This window comes from Hylobates moloch, unplaced genomic scaffold (genome assembly GCF_009828535.3).
Source record: "Hylobates moloch isolate HMO894 unplaced genomic scaffold, HMol_V3 SCAFFOLD_12, whole genome shotgun sequence".
Taxonomy (NCBI): domain Eukaryota; kingdom Metazoa; phylum Chordata; class Mammalia; order Primates; family Hylobatidae; genus Hylobates; species Hylobates moloch.
The window spans coordinates 30,770,860-30,797,027 of record NW_026652287.1 but is presented as its reverse complement, the minus strand read 5'-3'; the positions used below and the strand labels follow the sequence as shown (position 1 = coordinate 30,797,027).

Below are 26,168 nucleotides of genomic sequence, written 5' to 3'. Positions count from 1 at the left end.
CTCTTTTTCTATTAATTGGAGTAGTTTCAGAAAGAATGGTACCAGCTTCACTTTGTACCTCTGGTAGAATTCAGCTGTGAATCCATCTGGTCCTGGAATTTTTTTGGTTGGTAGGCTATTAATTATTGCCTCAATTTCAGAGCCTGTTATTGGTCTATTCAGGGATTCAACTTCTTCCTGGTTTAGTCTTGGGAGGGTGTATGTGTCCAGGAATTTATCAATTTCTTCTAGATTTTCTAGTTTATTTGCTTAGAGGTGTTTATTTTATTCTCTGATGGTAGTTTGTATTCCTGTGGGATTGGTGGTGATATCCCCTGTATCATTTTTTATTGTGTCTATTTGATTCTTCTCTCTTTTATTCTTTATTAGTCTTGCTAGTGGTCCATCAATTTTGTTGATCTTTTCAAAAAACCAGCTCCTGAATTCATTGATTTTTTTGAAGGGTTTTTTGTGTCTCTATCTCTTTCAGTTCTGCTCTGATCTTAGTTATTTCTTGCCTTCTGCTAGCTTTTGAATGTGTTTGCTCTCGCTTCTGTAGTTCTTTTAATTGTGATGTTAGCGTGTTGATTTTAGATCTTTCCTGCTTTCTCTTGTGGCCACTTAGTGCTATAAATTTCCCTCTAAACACTGCTTTAAATGTGTCCCACAGATTCTGGTATGTTGTGTCTTTGTTCTCATTGGTTTCAAAGAGCATCTTTATTTCTGCCTTGATTTCGTTATGTACCCGGTAGTCATTCAGGAGCAGGTTGTTCAGTTTCTATGTAGTTGAGTGGTTTTGAGTGAGTTTCTTAATCCTGAGTTCTAGTTTGATTGCACTGTGGTCTGAGAGACAGTTTGTTATAATTTGTGTTCTTTTACATTTGCTGAGGAATGCTTTACTTCCAACTATGTGGTCAGTTTTGGAATAAGTGTGATGTGGTGCTGAAAAGAATGTATATTCTGTTGATTTGGGGTGGAGAGTTCTGTAGATGTCTATTAGGTCTACTTGGTGCAGAGCTGATTTCAATTCCTGGATATCCTTATTAACTTTCTGTCTCATTGATCTATCTAATGTTGACAGTGGGGTATTAAACTCTCCCATTATTATTGTGTGAGAGTCTAAGTCTCTTGATAGGTCTCTAAGGACTTGTTTTATGAATCTGGGTGCTCCTGTATTGGGTGCATGTATATTTAGGATAGTTAGCTCTTCTTGCTGAATTGACCCCTTTACCATTATGTAATGACCTTCTTTGTCTGTTCTGATTTTTGTTGGTTTAAAGTCTGTTTTATCAGAGACTAGGATTGCAACCCCTGCTTTTTTTTTGTTTTCCATTTGCTTGGTAGATCTTCCTCCATCCCTTTATTTTGAGCCTATGTGTGTCTCTGTATGTGAGATGGGTTTCCTGAATACAGCACACTGATGGGTCTTGACTCTTTATCCAGTTTGCCAGTCTGTGTCTTTTAATTGGAGCATTTAGCCCATTTACATTTAAGGTTAATATTGTTATGTGTGAATTTGATCTTGTCATTATGATGTTAGCTGGTTATTTTGCTTGTTAGTTGATGCAGTTTCTTCCTAGCATGGATGGTCTTTACAATTTGGCATGTTTCTGCAGTGGCTGGTACCGGTTGTTCCTTTCCATGTTTAGTGCTTCCTTCAGGAGCTCTTGTAAGGCGGGTCTGGTGGTGACAAAATCTCTCAGCATTTGCTTGTCTGTAAAGGATTTCATTTCTCCTTCACTTATGAAGCTTAGTTTGGCTGGATATGAAATTCTGGGTTGAAAATTGTTTTCTTTAAGAATGTTGAATGTTGGCCCCCACTGTCTTCTGGCTTGTAGAGTTTCTGCCGAGAAATCCGCCGTTAGTCTGGTGGGCTTCCCTTTGTGGGTAACCTGACCTTTCTCTCTGGCTGCCCTTAACATTTTTTCCTTCATTTCAACTTTGGTGAATCTGACAATTATGTGTCTTGGAATTGCTCTTCTCGAGGAGTATGTTTGTGGAGTTCTCTGTATTTCCTGAATTTGAATGTTTGCCTGTCTTGCTAGGTTGGGGAAGTTCTCCTGGATACTATCCTGAAGGCTGTTTTCCAACTTGGTTCCATTCTCCCTGTTACTTTCAGGTACACCAATCAGATGTAAATTTGGTCTTTTCATATAGTCCCATATTTCTTGGAGGCTTTGTTCATTTCTTTTTACTCTTTTTTCTCTAAACTTGTCTTCTCATTTCATTTCATTAATTTGATCTTCAATCACTGATATCCTTTCTTCCACTTGATGAATTAGCCACTGAAGCTTGTGCATGCATCACATAGTTCTTGTGCCATGGTTTTTAGCTCCATCAGGTCATTTAAGGTCTTCTCTACCCTGTTTATTCTAGTTAGCCTTTCGTCTAATCTTTTTTCAAGGTTTTTACCTTCTTTGCGATGGGTTTGAACATCCTCGTTTAGCTCAGAGGTGTTTGTTATTACCGATCGTCTGAAGCCTTCTTCTCTCAACTCGTCAAAGTCATTCTCTGTCCAGCTTTGTTCTGTTGCTGGTGAAGAGCTGCGTTCCTTTGGAGGAGAAGAGGCGCTCTGCTTTTTAGAATTTTTGGCTTTTCCGCTCTGGTTTCTGCCCATCTTTGTGGTTTTATCTGCCTTTCGTCTTTGATGATGGTGACGTACAGATGGGGTTTGGTGTGGATGTCCTTTCTGTTTGTTAGTTTTCCTTCTAACGGTCAGGACCCTCAGCTGCAGGTCTGTTGGAGTTTGCTGGAGGTCCACTCCAGACCCTGTTTTCCTGGGTATCACTAGTGGAGGCTGCAGAACAGCAAATATTGCAGAACGGCAAATGTTGCTGCCTGATCCTTCCTCTGAAAGTTTCGTCTCAGAGGGGCACCCACTGGGAGGTGCCTCCCAGTTAGGCTAGTTGGGGTTCAGGGACCCACTTGAGGAGGCAGTCTGTCTGTTCTCAGATCTCAAACTCTGTGCTGGGAGAACCACTACTCTCTTCAAAGCTCTCAGACAGGGACGTTTAAGTCTGCAGAAGTTTCTGCTGCCTCTTGTTCAGCTATGCCCTGCCCTCAGAGGTGGAGTGTACACAGGCAGGTGGGCTTCCTTGAGTTGTGGTGGGCTCCACCCAGTTTGAGCTTCCAGTCCACTTTGTTTACCTACTGAAGCCTCAGCAATGGTGGACGCCCCTCCTCCAGCTGCCTTGCAGTTCCATCTCAGACTGATGTGCTAGCAGTGAGCAAGGCTCTGTGGGCGTGGGACCCTCTTAGCCAGGTGCGGGATATAATCTCCTGGTGTGCTGTTTGCTAGGACCGTTGGAAAAGCGCAGTATTAGGGTGGGAGTGTCCCGATTTTCCAGGTGCCGTCTTTCACGGCTCTCCTCGGCTAGGAAAGGGAGTTCCCCGACCCCTTGCGCTTCCTGGGTGAGGCAGTGCCCCGCCCTGCTTCTGCTCATGCTCCATGCACTGCACCCACTCTCTGACAAGCCCCAGTGAGATGAACCTGGTACCTCAGTTGGAAATGCAGAAATCACCCGACTCTGCGTCACTCATGCTGGGAGCGACTGTAGCTGTTACTATTCGGCCATCTTGGAACCTCCTCCTAAAGATTTAACCTTTATAGATTCATTGAGGACTTTTGACTTCATTATATGGCGAATGTGTATGACTTTATTAGGAGGCAAATAATACTTTGGCTTTCTTTCTTTGGAACTAGCTTCTTAGTTTGTATCTGACTGACAATCTTGTTAATAGAGGCTATTTTTTTGTTTTTTGCCTTAAATTGTCTTATTGAGAAACTTACAATATTCCATTGCATAAAACAGATGAAGGTATTAATTTTATACCTTTATGGAAAGCAATTACAGTACCTGTGATTGTCAGATTTGAAAATGATGTAACTGTGAACTAACAAGAATAAACAGGTTTTTAAAATTGTATTACGTTTTATCACCACTCTTTCCCCTCAAAACAATGATTTTACTTTAAATAGGAGAAGAGAAAGGAAATTGACATTTTTGGTTACTATCATTTGTCAGGTGTTATTTAGTCTGTGTAATCTCATTTTATAACCAAGGGAACTGACTCAGGGGTTTCAGTATCTTACCCAAGGTCACATAGCCCATTAGTGCTCTTAAGTAGGCCTATCTTTTCTGTAATGACAACAAAATGTCTAGTCAATTAAAAATGTAAAGTTTATTTAAAATTTTGAGTTATTACAACAATATGATATAATGTGCAAACTACAAATGCTCTGGAAAATGTGTAACTCTTGATTTTCTCATTTTATTCTTGTGCAATACAATCCTTCTTATGTCCATCAGAGAATTAAAGTGGTGAACATTTTGAACTTTCTTCATATATTAGCCAGCTGGCATGTTTTCCTAGCAAAATATTTTCTGATTTGACCACAGACTCTCTCAATCAGTTGTTACTGGTTTGAATAATAGAATATGCTGTCATGGTGGGCACCTGATCATGAAAACTGATATCTGGAGTGCATTTTTATTTGGATTTAAAATGTTTTTACAATCCCAGTATAAACACTGTTAATCTAGTCAAAACTGTTTCTCACAAGATCAAGAGCTTGCATAGTTTAACTAGTTATAGTCAAAAGGGTAAGAATAAGTTGTGCATTTACATTACACAAAATCTTAATTTATTTTAAACATGAAGGATGTCAGACTAAAAATAGTGTTAGGAATTTTTGAGATAAAACAGTTTAGTTTTAGAACTCTAAATAACTGGATTTATTTAATTTAAGTACCATTGGAAATTTTCTGACGTGTAACCTTTGTGGGGTTGGGGAGTAAGTGTACAGTTTTTGGTACAATGCTGGAAAATTACAAATATGTCCTACATTTGGAGAATAGATCCAATGTTTGAGAGTTACTGATTTTTTTTTTTTTTTTGGTTATTCATTGAACTAGTTGCATGAAATAGAATTAATTTCCATTTTCATGACACAACAGGCCCCTGCACTAAGGACAGTGAGGATAATTTTTTTAGTTGTGTTTATATAGATGAGTAAAGAGCTGCTTATTTTAAGGCAGTTCAGACACTTAGTCTTAAATGTGGATAGTAAGTAGTAACAGTGGCTAATTATTATAGGAAGTATAAAAATGTAGATTTAAAAGGGTCAAATATATAGAAAATAATATTTAGGAGTACTTGATTTCTTTCCGTTTTTGTTGTGTAAAGTTTATATTGTAGTTTAGTTCTAGTGAACTATGTTGTACTCGAATACCCACCCTTCTTCAAATGCAATGAATGGACAGATCTTGGTGTTTAGTGGAAACTACTAAAATATTAAAGGAGCTTAACTATGGAAGACAGCAATGTATTACATTTCATAAACCATGTATGGATACTTAAAAATATTTAGTACTCATGACGTATTAGAATGGAGTAGTTAGAATTTAATTTTTGCTGAATTAGGGCTGGCAGCTTTTGGAAGGCATCGTTATTAATTTCTAGAATATTGAGGGAGCAGAATGGAATCAATAAAAAAAAACTTTCAGCTTGTTCACTGAGAGAATTTATTATGCAGATGTTGAAGAAGACTTTAAAGAAAGCTTTATAGTTAGATAAAATATTAGCATGCAAACATGTTGGTAACATTAGTGGGTCTCTAAGCAACTATATGTCACCGTAACCAGGTTATAATGTGTTTTATTTCTCATGGGAAAAATAGAAATTCTGTCAAAAAAGAGAAAGAAAAAGAATAATTTTGCATGATTACTAACATCTGACAACTTATAGAAAGAAACCTGTGTCTTTTTAGCACTTGTTTGTTACAGTTTCATGTGTCCATGAGCTGAGAAGAATCAAAATTAATCTCTGGCTCAAGGTTTTACACTTGATCTTAGCCAAAAGGCCGAAAAGCAATGGCTCAAGGTTTTAGCACTGATGTTTTGCTTTCCTAGTAATAGTAATGAAACATAATTTTAAAAAATTAATCTTTCTGACCATATTTTACGATTAAATCCTTGGAATATTGTGTTATGTGGGAATTCACTATGGCAATGAGAATTTTAAATATGAGATTAAAAATAGATTAGCCAAAAGAACTAAAAGGAACTAAAAAGAATCAAAATTTTCCCCCATCAGTAGTACTTAAGTATAGTTTACTGCCCACCCATCCATCCATTTTAGGTAGAAGAAATTTGACGAATTTCAAGAAATGTAATAGTGGCTATGTATTTACCAGTTTTGTCATGTGCAAACTTGACTTAGTTGTTCATATTTTATAAAATCATGAAAACCTTTTTCTTTTATATCTGGTTTCCAAAATTGTCTCATAGTTCAACTTGGGTGTTCTCTTCAAACCCACAAAAATTGAATGTAGACTTTACCAAAATTTAATTTGTATTTCTTATCTCAGTTATAAATTATTGAATATTCTGGTACCCAACTTTATCTTTTTTTTTTTTTTTTGGCATTATCTTTTTCAGCACAGTGGAGAATTTACAGTCTCTCTCAGTGATGTTTTATTGACATGGAAATACTTGCTCCATGAGAAACTGAACTTACCAGTTGAAAATATGGACATGACTGACCATTATGAGGACATTAGGAAGATTTATGATGATTTCTTGAAGAATAGTAATATGTTAGATCTGATTGATGTTTATCAAAAATGTAGGGCTTTGACTTCTAATTGTGAAAATTATAACACAATATCCCCTGTAAGTATTTTTTAAACAATTCTATTTTAATCAAATTAAAATTTAGCTCTATTTATTTTGAATTATAGTATCACCAGTTATAGTAACTTGGTAATGTTTTTGCTTTGTGAATCGTGTTAAAAATGGGAAAATTTAGCTACCTGAAAGCTACTTATTACTTGAAAGAAATATTTTGGTGGTAAATTTTCTTGGACTTGTATTATTGTTATTTAGTTGCTATAAGAATAGCTTCTTATTAGACCAAAAAGTTGTAGCAAAGAAATTAGTCCCAAATGCCTGATTTCTTTTTGAATCATGTCAAAGATTGCTTTTGTATTTCACTTTCTTGATTTAATGTGCATCTGTTCATTTGGCATATGTTGGATAAATGATTGGTATGACTTTTTCTATGGATTAATAATGTTATTTTACTACATATGAATGTCATTTATTTTATGAATATAGTATTATGCAATATACATGAGATAATAGACTATTCCTTTTTTGCACAAGCATTTTTTTTTGCACAAGCATTTTTTTAATGGAGTATAAATTTAAAAATTAAATGGAGTAGTATCCCTTGCAGTTTGGTTTTGTCTATGTTAGAATTTATAAACTGTTTTAGAATATATTTGGGCACATCTAGTTATTTTTAAAGTGTTGGAAATATTTTTAGTTATTTGAACATTTACTGAGTGCCAATAAAGTAGTAGTTAAATAGTGGCAATAAATAACTGTAGCTGGAATTAGAAGAAAATGTTTACTATATTTTGTAAGATATTCAATTATTTTGTAAATATTTCAATATAATACTTGGGAACACTGTTTTAGCCGATTGTCATAGAAACCTCCACTACAATAGTTATTTAGAGAAAATAAAAGTATAACTCTTTTATATAAGATGTCTGAAGATATGCAACCAGGACTGATATGATAGCTCCATGGTTATCAGAGACCTGGACTTTTTCTGTCATTCTGCTTGCCCATTTTAGTCCTTGGTCCCTACGCTCAAGACCATTTTATGGTCCAAGATGACTGTTGGAGCTCCAGCCATTATATTCATTATACTGGTATTCCTTGTACCAAGAAGTAGTAAGGAAGAACAGCACTTTGCTTTTCTCTTAAGGGTACATAGCTTTTTCTTTCATCTTATTGCCAAAAGGTTAGTCACATGGTTGCAACAAGCTGCAAGGGAGGATGGCGAATATAGATCTTTTTCTGGGTAATATCTTGCCAGAATAAAAACAAAAGCTGTATTACTAGGGAAGAAAGGGAGAATGGATATTGGCAGGCAGCTTGCTGTCTTTGCCTCATTGAACTATCACATATTGGCAGGCAGCTTGCTGTCTTTGCCTCATTGAACTATCACAAAAACCTTTGCTTTGTTACAGCTTCCTCAAAACATATCCACACACATGTACAACTACACTGTGGTAAGGATACTTGTAAAGATAGCTTTTTAAATTCTTCCTTAGCTATATTTTATTTGCTTGCTTACAGAGATGATTTTTGTCTGTTTTTCACATAGTTGATTTAGAGAGGCTTAATCATATATCAGTATTGGATTGTAGGAAAAACAAAGATCTTAAAAACCAGTAACAATATAATCTACCTGAGGTCTTTGGGCACATTGTTTTCCTTCTATTCCTTGCCCTTGTCTAAGTCCTCTAATAAGTTTCCTCATTTGAGTGGGTTAAGTTATAGTATGATATATATCAGGGTACAAGTTTGAGGTTGTCTCTGTGGGAGACTCTCTCCAAATGTCATCATGTCACCAGGAGTAAAATTGAAGCTGCTAAGATGGTAGTACATGAAGTAGAAAATGTTCTGCATTTTAACCCTGGAAGATCAACAACTTAATCTCTGATACTATTGTTTGTTCTAGAGAAATTTCCAGTGCGGGGAAAAAGTAGACAGGAAAATATATCCCTAGATTGATTTCTCAAAAATTCATTAAGTATAATCCCAATTTTTGCTAAAAATCTCTTTAAAGATACATATTAGAATATTCCAAACAGTTTTGAATGTCATGATCCTGAATTTTCATAATCCTGATAAAGTTTCTTTGTTTCATATTTGTTGTAGCTGAAATAAGGTAGGGATTATGAGGAATTGAGATAAAGCTAAGTCAGGGCAATTTGGGGAATGTGATCACTTAAACAGTACCCCTTCCCTCTTCACTCCCTACTTACGATTCCTCTCCTAAGGAAAATGGATTCAGGGCCCATGGGTATCTCAGAGCATACAAGGCCTAGATTGTAACTGGAGTCTAAGTAGAGAGATTTGATACAGGGCTTGTTTTCTCATGAACTGAGCAAGTATCTGGAAGACAAGATCAGACACCTGGGGTGAGGAGCAGAAATGGTTAATCCTGAGAAGAGCTTAGCCTCAGAGATCTGTGGACGTCTTTGGGGGAAGGTCAGCAAATGACCTCAGTGGGTACGCCTATATTCCTTGACCCTCAAGCCAAGAAGTAGCTGAATAGATGGGCTCACTTCTTGTTGGTGATGCTTGGGAGAACACAAGACTCTTCCTTAGCCTTAGCAGATGACTGGTAGCCTGTTTGTCTGCTGCTGCTCTGTAAGTATAGATACAATTTCTATTACTTGTAGAACTGTCATCACTTAAGCTACCTCAGCAGTCAGATCTGAGTCCCAAAAAGCTAATGAAGAAAACAACACACCATTTAAGGGTTTCCAGCAGCCAGAGAAGGATGAGTTAGCTGACAACACACATGCCTAACAGAACAGAGCTACTAGAGGGGAATGACAGCAACTTGATTACATGTAAATGTTAGGTACTTGGGAAAATTCAAGAATAGCACCTCAACATAAAACTATGGATCTGACAAAAAAGAAGAAGGCAGTGCACCTGCGTGGACCTGGGTCTGGGTGGGAGTGCCATGGGTGCTTCATGATGCTGTCCTCTCTGGGATGGGGGGATGGCAGAGGGTGCTGCAACTACCCACAGGAGAATGCAGCCGAAGGCGTAGGTTTTTGGCTTTAACTTCTTTGTGATGAGAAGGCCACCCTTGAGAAAGCTCATAAAATGTAGCACCTCTACAGAAATGGTCCTTAGTTGGAGCCTGTGCCTGCTGGGAGGTGCATCAACATCAGTGAATGGGGTCGTGCAGGTGGGTCCCCGATGCCTTCACACTTTTTAGGACCTTCTGATCTACCTGGCAGGGGTCAACTATACAGCCACTTTCAGAAAGAGGAAGCTTGCTGCTGTCTAGGCCAGATCTCTTGGCTCCTGGGGAAGATCCACCAGTGTCAGCCTCATTGACTCAGGAGCGGCAGAAGGGAGAGTCCCTCTGAGCATGGAGCTGGTCTCTAAACTTGAGATTGCCTAGGATTCCTATCACAGTCCAGAAGAAGAGACGAGACCTGAAGAAGCTGGCGGCTGTCATGCGGCAAGTGAGACAATGGGAAAGCCACCTGCTGCAGAACATTGAAGAAGCCACCTGGCACCAACTCACCTGCTGCAAAACATTGAAGAAGCCACCTGGCACCAACTCACTGTCCAAGCTGAGAAGAAGGAACCAGGGACCCAAGGAGCTTCAGTTTAATATAAAACCAGCAGCAAACCTCCAAAGTCCAGGCATCTCAGAGAAATGCCTTTTTTTTGTGGACACATGGTTACCAAATACAGAGCTAGATTTTATTTTTGTAAATATTTGCATCTCCTACTTTATCAAGAAGTTTTCCTTTTTCTTCCTAAAAACCAAAGAATGCTTTTATTTCCAACTGCATCCCTTGCTCTGTTGCCTCCTTGCTCCTCTTCCCAGATGTTGGGCAGGTGGGCTGGGTCTTCTCAGGGATGCAGATGAAAGCTTGTTGCTAGAGTGGAAGAAAAAATGGCAGCCCCTGTTTGAAATCTCAGACTGAATTGAAAAACACAGGACATAATATAGTCTAAGTCCATCTAGGATCTTCTGTTTTAAGAGACAGGTGTAAAGATTTACTCTCAAACTGCAGGATGGGTGGAAAGTATTCCAGATCAAGGTTCCAGTTATCCCTGGGAGCACCCACATTTCTTTTAAGGTTTCTAGCAGAGATGTAATGATGAAATTACTCACAAAAGGGATTTGATGCAGGCTGGTAGTTGCAGTTACTGGGTTACTGTAAATTTCATCTGTTGATGTTCTAAATATGTGGTAAGAATTTATTTACTGTGTAGTATGTTTAAACATTTGTAAGTTTTATGAGCTAGTTCCTCCTGTATAAGCTGACAATTCAAGTTGTTCACTGTTTTCCTGTGACAGTTATTGTCTGGTTATAAAATTATCAGATAAAAATAAGAGAAATTTATCACTTTTTCAAATACAACATGAAAGTATAAAACAGCAGACTTTCCTTTGTAATTGCATAACATTGAGATAAATACTTCAGAGTAATTTCATCTGATATTTATTAAAAATAAATCATTTTCTTGACAATTAAAAAAAAAGAGTTCCCAACATGGTAGATCAATTCAGACCAAAATTAGTCTCTTGAAAATTAAGCACAATAAATATTTAAAGCACAAAGAAAATTATTAAGTAAAGAAATCATGAAGTACTTAGTAATTTTCCAAGTAGGAGAACAGTAAAAAAAAAAAAAAAGAAAAAGGCGTTAAACAGAAACAGATGCAGAAGAGGCTATAATTAAATATATAATAATTTGATATAAATATATTTGTTATAAGACAAATTTTCCTTAGCTGAAACAAAAGCAGATAACACCATTATTGTAGACTGGCCTTTTGAGATATCTTTTCAGGTTCTTTGCATGTCTGACACCCATGGCTCCACCTGGACCTACCCAAAAACAATTCAGCATGCAAGACGACAGCTTTGATCCCCTACGATTTCATCTCTGCCCCCACCAATCAGCAGCAAGCCTAGCCATCCCCTACCCCTTCTTCCAAACTGCCTTTGAAAACCCCCTAACCTATGAGTTTTGGATGAGATTGGTTTGAATACTAACTCTGTCTTCCACGTGGCATGGCCAGCCTTGTGCCTATTAAACTGTTTTGAGACAGGGTCTCACTCTGGCGCCCAGGTTGGAGTGCAGTGGTGTAGTCACAGCTCACTGCAGCCTTCCTGGGCTCAAGTGATCATCCCACCTGAGCCTCTTGAGCAGCTGGGACTACAGGCACACGCCACCATGCCCAGCTGATTGTTTGCATCTTTTGCAGAGACAGAGTTTCATTGTGTTGCCCAGGCTGGTCTTGAACTCCCGGGCTCCAGCAATCCACCTGCTTTGGCCGCACAAAGTGATAGGATTACAGGTGTGAGCCATGGTACCTGACCCTAAACTCTTTCTTTACTGCAGTTACGTGGTCTTTATTTGTGTGGCAGACAAGAAGAACCCATGGGCAGTTACATTATGAAGTTTAATTATATGTATTCTTAATGATTGCTAACAACTGTCAGGTAATACTCTCAACTGAAACATCAATGACACTGAGTAGAGCTTTGTGTGAAGTATTTTTTATAGTCAGCATAGCATTTTATTAGTAATACTCTATGTTTTCTACAGAGTCAACTACTGGATTTTCTGTCTGGCAAACAGTATGCAGTAGGTGATGAAACTGATCTTTCTATACCAACATCACCAACAAGTAAATACAATCAGGATAATGAAAAGGTACTGATAAACTGTGAGTAAATTAAAGCAGACTATAATCTCTTTCAAATCACTGAATTTGGTGGTACCTTAAAGTTACTAATGCTTTGAACATTATTTAGAGAGACATACAAATCTTTAGTTTGTTTAAAACTATTCGCAAAGAATAATACATTGGAGGCTGGTGAGAATGTGATAAAAGAGTCTTTATGGTTTGGGGCCAAGGTAACAGGCATTGAACAAAAATAGTTATCATTCAAAGTATCAGGAAAGTAATTGAAGGTTCAGTTTGTCAGAGTTCTTTGACTCTCTTTGGTAAACTTCACATTTACTCTTTTAGATGGTTGATCCTTGGGAGAATATGCTCAACTGAAAGATCTGGTCTGTACCCCTTGCATTAGAACAACTCATATATCAGGAGTTTAGATAATAGAATTTGTCGTATAAACCACCGAAAAGTAGTGCCACATGCAAATTTGGTTTAATATAATTTACGTTCAGCTGAATACTATGCTAGGTACCTAAACATATATGGTAACCCCACTAACCATAGTAGTAGTACTTATGAAAATGGGGACTAAACTATGACCTTTTTTCCTCTCTTGCCCAATTCCTATTTAAGGGGCCTGGGGAGTCATACCTTCTAAACTGTAACATCTCATCAGATGGGTTTTATTTAACCCTCTATAATGTGGTTTACTTTCCTGTCTCTGGCATAACATCACATGACAGAGAAGGAAATAAAAATATTTCACCCCAAAATATGTTTCTTTGCCATATTTTGAAATGGTCCTACAAAATATGGAGAGAATTTGCGTTTGTAAAGGATCTCTATTAATTAACTAAATCTTTCCCCTTCCAGGCCCTCCCAGTCCTGAAGAGATAACTGATTCTAGCACCTTTTAATAGGAAGCATTTGCCATCTATTGTTTCTAAGGGTGGCCACCTATGAGACTTCATCTACATAATAAGAACTTTGGTCTTCACAATCCCATATCTTAAACCAGAGACTCCATTCTACTGATTCCAGGTCTTTAGATAATAATTCTTTCAACCAATTGCTTGCCAATCAGAAAATTTTTGAATCTACCCATGACCTGTAAGCCCCATTTCAAGGTGTCCCACCTTTCCAGGCTGAACCAATGTTTACCTCACATGTACTGATTGATGTCTTATGTCTCTCTAAAACATATATTACCCCAGCTACCTGGGAGGCTGAAGCAGGGGAATTGCTTGAACCAGAGAGGTGGAGGTTACAGTGAGCTGAGATCGCACCACTGCACTCCAGCCTGGGTGACAGAGCAAGACTCCATCTCAAAACAAAAAACAAAAAACAAAAAAAAATACATAACCAAGCTGTAACCCAACCACCCTGGGCACATGTTCTCAGGATCTCTTGAGACTGCATCTCAGGCCATTGAGAGACAAGACTAGCTGGATTTCCTAGGCTGACTAAGAATTCCTAAGCCTAGCTGGGAAGGTGACTGCATCCACCTTTAAACAAGCGGCTTGCGACTTAGCTTACACTCGACCAATCAAGTAGTAAGGACAGCTTACTAAAATGCTAATTAGGCTAAAACAGGGAGTAAAGAAAAGCCAATCATCTATCGCCTGAGAGCACAGGGGAAGGGACAATGATTGGAATATAAACCCAGGCATTCGAGCACGGAGCGGCAACCCCCTTTGGGTCCCCTCCCATTTTATGGGAGCTCTGTTTTCACTCTATTAAATCTTGCAACTGCACACTCTTCTGGTCGGTGTTTGTTATGGCTTGAGCTGAGCTTTTGCTCACAGTCCACCACTGCTGTTTGCTGCTGTTGCAGACCCACCACTGACTTCCACCCCTCCGGATCTGGCAGGGTGTCCACTGTGCTCCTGATCTAGCGAGGCGCCCATTGCCACTCCGGAGCGGACTAAAGGCTTGCCATTGTTCCTGCATGGCTAAATGCCCAGGTTCGTCCTAATCGAGCTGAACACTAGTCGCTGGGCTCCACGGTTCTCTTCCGTGACCCACGGCTTCTAATAGAGCTATAACACTGCATGGCCGAAGATTCCATTCCTTGGAATCTGTGAGGCCAAGAACCCCAGGTCAGAGAACAAGAGGCTTGCTACCATCTTGGAAGTGGCCCGCCACCATCTTGGGAGCTCTAGGAACAAGAACCCCCTGGTAACACCATGATCACTCATATTTGGCTCAGAATTAACCTTTTTTTTTTTTTTTGAGATGGAGTCTTGCTCTGTTGCCCAGGCTGGAGTGCAGTGGCGTGATCTTGGCTCGCTGCAAGCTCCACCTCCTGAGTTCACGCCATTCTCCTGCCTCAGCCTCCCGAATAGCTGGGACTACAGGCGCCCATCACCACGCCTAGCTAATTTTTTTTTTTTTTGTATTTTTAGTAGAGAGGGGGTTTCACCCTGTTAGCCAGGTTGGTCTCGATCTTCTGACCTCGTGATCTGCCCACCTCGGCCTCCCAAAGTGCTGGGATTACAGGTGTGAGACACTGCGCCCGGCCCAGAATTAACCTTAAATATTTTACAGGGCTTAACTCTTGGCAAACTTTCTGTGATTAATAAAATCACCATTGACAAGATGAGAATTTAAGAGTATTGAAAAAAGTAAAATTATATTCAACATATTTTAATTATTTTTGTTTTATTTATTTTGCTTATTATTTTTTTGAGGCAGAGGCTCACTGTGTTGCCCAGGCTGAAGTGCAGTGGCATGATCTCCGCTCACTGCAACCACTGCCTCCCAGGTTCAAGCGATCCTCCCACCTCAGCCTCCCAAGTAGCTGGGATTACAAGTGTGCGCCACCACGCCTGGCTAATTTTTGTATTTTTAGTAGAGACCAGGTTTTACCATGATGGTCAGTCTGGCTTCGAACTCCTGACCTCAAGTGATCTGCCTGCATTGGTCTCCCAAAGTGCTGGGATTACAGGCATGAGCCACTGTGCCCAGCCAACATGTTTTGGAAATACGATATATAAATGGTCTAGAATGCATTTACTTCCAAAATCACCTACTCCAGTAAGTTAACACATTTGGTGAATCACCTTCCTTTTTGACAAACATTGCTGAGGTAGATTCTTCTATATGTCCCATGTTAAATAGATTGCACTTAAAATATATATTTTATCAGTGCCCTCAAATACTTGTGTGTCTCCTTCCTAGATTTCATAGTTTTATGTGTGCATCTGATATTTTTCTGTCCTATTTGAAAGTAAGTTGCTGACATGTGGATCCCTAAAATTCCTTAGCGTACATTTCCTAAAAATAATGACATAACTGCAATATAATAAATAAGAAAACTTCAATAAGTATTTTCAAATATCATTTACTAACTTCCGTATTTAAATTTCTCCATTTGTCCCCAAAATGGTTTTATATCTCCTTAGACTCTTTTACTCTAGAAGAATTCCCCTAATCTTTTTTCTTTTAATTTTTCTGATTAATTCCTTGTGGTATTATTTAGCTTGTTTCTCTATTTGCTGTATTTCCAATAAACTGGAAGTGATATCTGAAATCTTGCTTAGATTTTGGTTTAATATTTCCCAGGAAATACTTCTTAACTGATGCAGAGTATTTCATTTTATATCTTATTGGGAAACAAACTCAGGTTATCCTAAATTGCCAGGTCTCTCCAGTAGAAAGATGTAGTTTTTCCTTTGCTGTCAGCAAAGATCTGTGAGGTGACACTTTGGCACTGTATAAATATCCTGTTTCTCAATAACCTTTTATCTAATGGTTTTAAGCATTGATGATCCCGACTTGAATCAGTTATTTCTGTAGTATCTATAGAATAGTGAGCTTCTGACCAGGCGCGGTGGCTCACATCTGCAATCCCAGCACGTTGGGAGGTTGAGGCGGGCGGATCACAAGGTCAGGAGATCAAGACCATCCTGGCTAACACGGTGAAACCTCGTCTCTACTAAAAATACAAAAAATTAGCTGGGCGTGGTGGCGGGCACCTGTAGTCCTAGCTACTCGGGAGGCTGAGGCAGGAGAATGGCGTGAACCTGGGAGGCGGAGCTTGCAGTGAGCCGAGATGGTACCACTGCACTCCAGCCTGGGAGGGAGTGCAAGACTCCATCTCAAAAAAAAAAAAAAAAAAAGAATGGTGAGCTTCTGATTCTGTTATGTCTTTACCTTAATTACTTACCATTTCTCAGTAAAGCTTTATCTTATCAAATGAGATGAAGTACCCTTCTCTAAAAATCTAAGGTTAACTCCTTAATTCTCTACCAATTTAGGGGTTAGTGTAATAGTTATATATAATATAAGCAAATTAGATATTTATTCTTTTATTCTCCTTTTTGTGTGTCTATTATATGGATTCATGAATTTATATTTATTCAGTGTTTTAAAATGAGTTACACTCATTAATCTTTGATGCTAAAATAGAGGAAGCTGCTTCAAGCAGGTTTTTAGGTCTTTTTTACATGCTCTAGTAGACTTTTTAAGCATTTTCCTCTTTTCTGGTACAAGAAAATATCCCAAGCCCACCTTGAATGTTTTCTGCCCAGACCTGGTTCCTTTTAGAGATTTGTAACTATTTTCTCTTGCTTGAAATTAATTTTTCACTTATATTTCCTTTCTTTTCCCTTGATGCCCCAAATCTTGACAAAGTGATTGCCAAATTGCCTGATCTTTTCTTGGTGGCGCTTAAGCGGTGTATTTGTGTATCAAAAGGGTAGATTACTTAAAGATCTCTTTTATCTATCCTGTATGTGCTATAGGGAGGAAATTATAATTGTTATATTTGTATTTTTAAAGAGGAATGAACCAATTTGTATATGTGAAAAGAATTAAGCTTTTAGAACTTCAGTTTATGAAGTTCAAAGGGGTATCTGTGAGTAAAGATTATAAGCATGTAGTTTCCTGATTTAAACAACACTGATAGTTTCATTGTGTTAATTCTCTAATTTCTAACTTTTGCTTTCTTGGATTGTATTTTCTAATAGAATTTTATCTGCTAGTTCAACTAATGGATTTGATTTTCTGAGGAGTATGAAATTGGCAGCCACCTTCCTAGCCATGCTTCTGTTACTTGCAGTTTCTAAGTTTTATTTTTACAAGATCTTTTTGGAAGTCAATGTATTTATTTTATTTTATTTTTTTTTTTTTTGAGACGGAGTCTCGCTCTGTCGCCCAGGCTGGAGTGCAGTGGCGCAATCTTGGCTCACTGCAAGCTCCGCCTCCCGGATTCACGCCATTCTCCTGCCTCAGCCTCTCCGAGTAGCTGGGACTACAGGCGCCCGCCACCACGCCTGGCTAATTTTTTGTATTTTTAGTAGAGACGAGGTTTCACCGTGGTCTCGATCTCCTGACCTCGTGATCCGCCCGCCTCGGCCTCCCAAAGTGCTGGGATTACAAGCATGAGCCACCGCGCCCGGCCTGTATTTCTTTTTTCCCCTCTGAGACGGAGTTTCACTCTGTCGCCCAGGCTGGAGTGCAGTGGCGCAATCTCAGCTCACTGCAACCTCCACCTCCTGGGTTCAAGCAATTCTCCTGCCTTAGCCTCCTGAGTAGCTGGGATTACAGGCACGTGCTACCACGCCTGGCTAATTTTGTATTTTTAGTAGAGACAGGGTTTCACCACGTTGGCCAGGCTGGTCTTGAACTCCTGACCTCGTGATCCACCCACCTTGGCTTCCCATAGTGCTGGGATTACAGGCGTGAGCCACCACACCCAGCTGGAAGTCAATGTAGCTCTAATTAAAATCCTAATGTGAATTTTTGGGCTGCAGTCTTGCAAAGAAATATTTTGACCATCAAATGTGTTTACTAATATGACACCAGAGTCTTCAAGTAGGTAAATGGATTGAATTTGAGAAACAATATTTTTGTTTCCTTATTTTATTTTACTTCATTTTATTTTTCCTAAGGTACTAAACCATTGCTTTTAAAATTCTGAAGTAATGAAGGGAATAATAGAATAAAGGCTAGAAAAAGAAAATCATCAGTTAAAAAATCTAAGTACCTTAGTTTTTGTCCAACTTTTTTTTTGTCAGTATATATAAGCATTTATGCATTGGCAAACAAAAGTTAAAAAAAGACCCTGTATAAATTGTTAATCTTCTCAGCTTAGAAAAACTGACTTTCTTCAAACTGAGGTTGAATATCTGCCTGTCAGTAAGAAGAGATAGGAAAAGAAACTTGGAATTGTCAGAAAGCTTAAATAAAATTGTCCAGCTTCTAAACAAACATTGCAAATACTTTGTGGTATGGATAGAATCAGTTTATTAAACAAATAAACAGAACAGTATCCTTATTTTTGGTGTCTTGGTAAAGGCTTTAATCTTGTGGATTTTTTCAATTTAGGCCCTTGCTCTTGGACATCATAACTATACTTATGTGGACTGCTTTTCCAGGGAGCCTCTTTACAACTCACTTGTAGATACAAGAGCAAGGAAACCATAACAGCCATGTTATCTGACCATAATGATAGGGATAGATTTCCAATTGCAGCCATGAGTTAAAAGAAACACTCTAACTGTGAGGACTCCAAGATGTTTTTCCCTGAAGTTTGCCCAACATCACAGATCAGAAGGACAAAATTTGCTAATCTTAAAGAGCAAGTTGTAGATGTCAGAGCTTAAGCCCGGTTTTTGTACCCAATTAGGATCAGGTATATACATATTTGTTAAGTTCTTGTTATTTTTGAACAGCGGAGGCACAGTGACATAGAGATTGCATTAAGTTAAATGTAGGAAAAGTTTCTGATTACAATGTGAATGTCACTTTTTCTCTGCTTTGATTTTTGGTAAATTGTGTTATTCTTCCCAAATGTCAAAGGAATACAAAGAACTGTGTTTTAGACAGACTATTGCACTGTGAAGTTAAAATGGAAACTCATATTATAGACTTGTGTAATAGAAGTATTGTGATTTACTGTGAAAATAAAGATAAAAGGACATTTGAAATATGAGCAGAGACTGGGCATGGTGGCTCACGCCTGTAATCCCAGTACTTTGGGAGGCTGAGGCAGGCAGATCACCTGAGGTCAGGAGTTCGAGACCAGCCTGACCAACATGGAGAAATCCCGTCTCTACTAAAAACACAAAATTAGCCAGGTGTGGTGGCACATGCCTGTAATCTCAGCTACTTGGGAGGCTGAGGCAGGAGAATCACTTGAACTTGGGAGGCTGAGGTTGTGGTGAGCCGAGATCGTGTCATTGCACTCCAGCCTGGGCAACAAGAGGGAAACATCATCTCAAAAAAAAAAAAAAAAAAAAAAAAAAGAAATCAGAAAACTATATTATACGTTATTTTATAAAATTTTAGGAGAATCCTTAAAGCTTATTTTTATTTGGTTGTGCCTTAGAATACCTTTCTTTGTAAGGCACCATAATAAAAAATATGAGCATTTATTTTATCCCAGGTAAGTTTTTTTTTCTTTGGAGACAGTCTCATTCTGTCGCTCAGGCTGGAGTGCAGTAGCACCATCTTGGCTCACTGCAACCTCCACCTCCCAGGTTCAAGTGATTCTTGGGCCACAGCCTCCCAAGTAGCTGGGATTACAGGTGTGTGCCACCACATCCAGCTAATTTTTTTTGTATTTTTAGTTGAGACAGGGTTTCACTGTGTTGGCCAGGCTGGTCTTGAACTGTTGGCCTCAAGTGATCCACCTGCCTTGGCCTCCCAGTGGTGGGATTACAGGTGTAAGCCACCACACCCAGCCTCAGGTAAGTTTTTCTTAATAGATTTTTAATTTTGAAATTTTTAAAAGGCCAAATTTATGTATTAATTTTTCTTTCATTCATCATTGAATGAAAACTCATTGAGAACCTATTGAGAAAAACAGATTGATTACCTACTATAATGCAAGTCATTCTGTTAGGATCTGAGGACACATGATTTTCTGTCATGGAACTCACAAAGTAATAGGAGGATTAAGAAACGTTATCAGAAAGTGGCTAGGCATGGTGGCTCATGCCTGTAATCCCAGCACTTTGGGAGGTCAAGGCAGGAGGATCACTTGAGCCCAGGAGTTCAAGATTAGCCTGGGCAACATAGTGAAATATTGTATCCTTAAAAAAATATTAAAAAGAAAAGTATCAGGAAGTGTTAACACCTATGCAGAGAATTATAATAGGGTGATATGCAGAGTTATCACAGGATGGCAGGAAAGAGAATACATGAATGTCTACTTTAGATTGGGGAATCAGGGAGCATCTCTGAAAAGGTAACATTTACTTAATATGCAAGAAAAAATCTTTCTCATGGTTAATCTTTAAACTTTGTTTTCTTGTAATTAAATTTGCTTAAATTCTATCTCAAGTCCATATTAAAGGCAATGCTTTCCTGTCCAGTGAAGTTTTTCTTTTAAATTGACCTGACTGTCTCCTACTTTTTAATAATTGTTTTTTACATGGAAATTTAAACAGTCAAAATATATTATCTTTTGAATTTATTTTAAGGTGTATGTGCTTAATAATTATCTAAGAGCCTTGCTAAGGATTTGTAATTTTTTATTGCTGCCTTTTTTAGTTTCTTTTATGCTTCAAAAATTTAACATGTGATTAGATTGAATATGATGAAATTTTAGTTTTAATAAGGGAAATATTTTCTTAGCATTTACAGATGATAAATTCCTGGGACATTAGTTGTGACTGAAATTACTGAAGGATTTTTGAATTTCATGTGTTTTGAGTGGGAATCGAGTTTAGAATTTGTGAGTCTGTTATCTGAGGGAATAGGCAAGAATATGATTTCAAGTGGACAGTTTGGGAACAATAAGAATTAGAAGCAGGATTCTAGAGCAGAAGGTGGGATGGAAGTAATTGAGAAGGCAAAAAAAGGAAGAAAATTCCATGCAAGTAATTTAATTTTGCGCTGCTCATGGTGGCTCATGCCTGTATTCCCAGCACTTTGGGTGGTCGAGGCAGAAGGATCACTGGAGCCCAGGAGTTCAACACCAACCTGGGCAACATAGTGGGACCTTATCTGTACAAAAAATAAAAAAGTTTTGCTGCTTGTGGTGGCACATGCCTGTAATCCTAGCTACTAGGGAGGCTGAGGCAGGAGGATCACTTAAGCCTGGGAGGTTGAGGTTGCAGTGTGCCCTGATTGTGCCACTGCACTCCAGCCTAATAGCAAGACCCTGTTTCTCAAAAAAAAAAAAAAAAAAAAAAGGAATTTAATTTTGATGAAATCCAATTTATCTTTTTAGTTTTCCTTTTCTTGTTGTGCTTCTGGTGTCTTATGTAAGAACTCTTTGCCTTATTCCAGGTCATGAAGATTTTCTGTTATGTTTTCTTTTAAAAGTTTAATAGTTTATATTGTACATTTATAGACTTATGATCCACTTTGAGTTTACTTTTATAAAAGGTGTGAAGTTTAAGTTGAAGTTCATTAAGTTCATGTGTTTTGCATATGGATGACCAATTGCTCCAACACCAATTATTGAAAAGACTATCTTTTCTTCATTGTTCCTTTTGCACATTTGTGAAAAATCAGATTGCTATATTTGTGTTGGTCTATTTCTGCATGCTATTCTGTTCCATTGAGCTGAGTGTTCTTTCGTAAATACTACTCTATCTTAATTATTGTAATCGTATAGTAATTTAGATTGTTTCTCAGCATGTTTAATATACTGTTCCAATATCATCTGGCCTACATACTTCTGGATGATTTGTTAACCTTATTATTGTTCCTCTGTAGGTAATGTGTCATTTTGTTCTGGCTACACTCAAGATTTTCTCTTACCTTTGGCTGTCAGAGTTTGTATACATTTTGTTTGGTTTTCCTACTTAAATAGCTTATTGGATCTATAAATTAATGTTTTCTACTAAATTTGGGATGCTTTGGGGCAAAATTTATTCATATATTTTTTCTACTCTTTTCACTTCTGTTCAGGGATTCCAATTACGTGTGTGTTTGACCTCTTAAATTGTCTCATTAATCCCTTTGGTTCTTTCATCTTTTTTTTTTGTTGTTGTTGTTCTCCTTTGTTTTTCAGATTTGGTAATATCCATTGGTTTGTCTGTAAGTTCAACAATGGTTTCTTCTACTGTCTCCAAGTTGCTATTGAACCCATCAAGCAAATTTTGTTTTACTTATTGTACTTTTCATTTCCAGAATTTGTCCACTTTTCTGTTGACATTCCCTCTGTTAATTTGTTGATAACAGATATTCTTTTAATTCATTGAACATATTTCCTTTTAATATCTTGAACATAATTCATAATAACTGCCTTGATGTTTTTCTTCTAAACTCGGCATCTAGGTCTACTTCGTGACAATTTCTATTGACTACTTTTTACCCTGAGTGGGGGGGGGGGTCACATCTTCTTTTTTCTTTGTTTATTGATTTTTGGATGAAAACTGGATATTATAGATAATATTTTATAACAACTCTGGATTCGTCTATGTTCTTCTGAGAAATATTGTGTTTTTGTGCTAGTGGGCAACTGACTTGCCTGAATTCCAACTTAATACTCTGTCTCCATTCTATGTTGGTATACAACTGCTGATATCTGTTCTTGGGTCTTCCTTTGCTGCTTTTTTTAGCTGGATTTTTGTAGGTCTCCCCTCTGCCTGCCAAATTTGGTAGTCAGTCAAGAATTTGGGGAGAGATGATGTTTATTGATTGTCCAACCTGTTTTTATATGGCAGTTCTCTTTTTCTAGAGTTAAGTGAGGTATTGTGATTGAATGATTATATACATTTTTACTGCATATGAAAAAGATTATGGATTTAGAAGAATTGCAATGAAGAAATTAACTGAATATTTTATTGCACAGGTGCAGCTGCTAGCAAGGAAAATTATCTTTTCATATTTAAATCTGCTAGTGAATTCAAAGAATGACCTGGCTGTGGCTTATATTCTCAATATTCCTGATAGAGGACTAGGAAGAGAAGCCTTCACTGATTTGAAACATGCTGCTCGAGAGAAACAAATGTCTATCTTTTTGGTATGGATGTGTGACATGTTCAAAATTAAGACCCCTTGCACAGTGGATCCATGTATCCTAATATGCTTGTAACTAGAATGAAACAACTTTTAAGTGGTTAATTTATGTTCTACCTCTGTATTTGAAAATCCATGGTATTTTAATTTTTTACCATATCCTTCAAGTTTGGTAAAGGAGACTTTCTCTAAAGCAGTGTTTCCTTACATATATTCCGTATAGTGCTAGCCCTGATAAATTCTCTGTGAATACATGTTTCCAGTGTCAAAACATTTCTGTTAAATGTTCTTTGAATAAATGTTTCCAAGGGCAAAATGTTTAGAAGTAGTATATACCCTTATTGGTTATACATAATCCATTATTGAATATAAGAGCTCTGAGAAGTCCTGCCATAAAGAAATCTGCTTGTAGCAAATTAAGCTTGTTATTTAATCTGTTGTTTCCTAATTTATTTGACCATGGAACTTTCCCCTAAATTATTGACATTTCACAGGATTTGTCTTTCTTAGAATGTACCTTGGAACATTTCATCTTTGATTGAAACACTTACGTACAGCTATCACATATGTATTTTTATCATTGTAAGGACAAGCCTTTTGAACTATACATGATCCCAGGATGAGAAAGCTGGATGGAACTTAGTGATTATCTAGTCTGTATTTTTATTTTACAAATAGAGAGGCTGAGGTTTGGAAGTGTTAAATTGCCCAACCAATTCACCTGTTTAACACAACAGATCAGCTGACGCTAAAAATTCCCTTGTTCCATATAATAATTTCAATAGCTAGTAGTCAACTATATTAGAATATATTCATAAATGAGTTCTTTAGAGTCAATAATACATTCTAAAATTAATATACTTTAGCTCTTAATTTGTCCCCTAACTCAGCTCCTCAGCCTCAATCTGCAGCTGGGTGTCATTGGCACCACACTTGCTAGCATGAATTCTGCATGGCATTTGTTTCTTTGGTTATTTGCTTCTGACTCAAAGTGTGTCACGAGCCATAAAATGTGCTTCACTTTTAACTGTATACGCAGAATTATATAGATTTACTTAGCTTTATGAAGTAAATTACACTTTAGTAAATCACTGGACATAACTTATCCATTTGTTTTAATTCATAGGTGGCCACGTCATTTATTAGAACAATAGAGCTTGGAGGCAAAGGATATGCACCACCACCATCGGATCCTTTAAGGACACATATAAAGGGATTGTCTAATTTTATTAATTTCATTGACAAATTAGATGAGATTCTTGGAGAAATACCAAACCCAAGGTAATGACTTTTCATATATTACAAATATGTTATTAATCTATCTTTAAAACTTTACAGAATCGGGTAGAAATAAGAGATATTGAAATGACCAAGCATCAGACCAAATGGTGAGGCGAAGAAACAAAATCTAGATGAATAAATTAAAATCACATGACCTTACCTCCTAAATTTCTGCCTGTGATTCTGAGTTTTGGCCAAAGTCAAAAGTCACGTCCATACTAAATTTGATTAGAGAAGAGAGTTACCATTTATTTTTATCTGGATGAAATAGATTTTTGAGGACTGGCAATGAGCAAACAGATAATTTCTGTGTATTTTTTATTTAGCAATAAAGGAAACTGATATCACGAATGAGTAAGAAAATTGACAAAGATGAAATCCCTATTCTATTTTCTGTTGTTTTTCATTTTCTTATGTGCAAATCTTTGGTTCATCTGGGATTTGTTTTTATGTGATATTGGAGGTAAGATTTTTTAAAAATCGGATAGACCCCCATTTATAATATTGGTGTATTGAGTGGTAAGTAAGTTTTGGGGGCAGAAGTGGATTGTATATGCTAGCAATCATGGCGGATCATTATCAATTTGGTATCCTATAACATAAATAAACATAATAAAAATAGCTGATATTTATTGAACACTTGTTATATGTCAGACATTGTGCTAAGTTCTTTACTCAGATTATCATTTGATCATTACAACAACCTGACTTGATAGATACTATTACTATCCCTAATTTAGAGGTGAAAAAACTAAAACACAGGGATCAAGTAACTTGCCCTAGGTTATATTAAGTAGCAGAGTAGGGATCTGAACAGTCAGTTCTATACATCCATTCTCCTAATGACTATATCTTGTTCCGTGAAACTTCATTCCATTCTAAGATTCTAAGAAGGTTTTTTTTTTCAGGATTTTATTCTGAATTGCAGTCTATCTTCTCATATGGATATCCATTACAAAGAAGTAAATTTGGAAGAGGGTTTTGAAAATAACTTAGAGACAAAATAAGTGACATCTTCTGAACTTCCAGATAATATATTGGGGAGCCATTTCTATTGAAATATCAGATATTAAATTTTTAAAAAATTTTTTGTAAGGCAATATAGATATATTTTGTTAAAGTCAAGTGGTACTACAGTCATCTGTCAGTTTTTTGCCCTTGAAGATATTCCTTCTGGAGAGTCCCCTGTCATCTTTATTCAATCTTTGCTTTTGCTTGTTAGGCCTGTGTCAGAGTGGCAACCATGAACCTTCATCCTCACCTTGTGAAACAGTCTCTGCCTGTTTCCTGGCTCTTATGACTTTATTTTAATTGGTAAACCCCTTATTTTGCTCAAGTAGCTTTCTCAGAAAAAGTAAATGGTAAGCAAATATTTTTATGTTAGTCTCATATTTGATTGCATATGATTTTATGTCATGTTTCATTTATTTCTCTAAGATTATTTATTATATTTAATGTAAAAATATTGTTATCTGCTTCCTGAATGGTCTTTGTTTTATCTCGATTGGATGCTTTTCTGTTTTTTACTTTCTTTTTTTTTTGCCCTCTTTCATGGTAGAGGTGTTCCTACAATGTGTGGTGATTCTGAACTGTCCTTTCATATTTAAGAGTGAGGCCCTATAGAGCTGATTAGTAGCTCTGTACAGTGGGCTTATTTATAGCATGATGCCCAGTTGGCTCTTTTGTTGGAGACTTACTCTCCAAATGTCAGTAACTTTAGATCTTTTCTTTGGGACT

The 26,168-nt window shown here is 37.4% G+C and overlaps 1 protein-coding gene across 4 annotated transcripts in view; it reads left to right on the top strand.

Annotated features, from left to right (window-relative positions):
- PARPBP (PARP1 binding protein) overlaps window positions 1–26,168 on the top strand; it is an 80,346-nt gene that overhangs the window by 20,214 nt on the left and 33,964 nt on the right. For 3 of the 4 annotated variants that reach the window (XR_009209171.1, XM_032168871.2, XM_032168870.2), the window contains exons 3-6: window positions 6,420–6,653; window positions 12,155–12,262; window positions 22,984–23,154; window positions 24,277–24,431. Coding sequence is in view for 3 of the 4 variants with exons in the window: in XM_032168871.2 (XP_032024762.1) it covers window positions 6,420–6,653; window positions 12,155–12,262; window positions 22,984–23,154; window positions 24,277–24,431 (668 nt within the window). In the remaining variant the exon portion in view is untranslated. The remainder of the gene's footprint in view (window positions 1–6,419; window positions 6,654–12,154; window positions 12,263–22,983; window positions 23,155–24,276; window positions 24,432–26,168) is intronic. The other variant, XM_032168872.2, reaches the window with a different exon arrangement.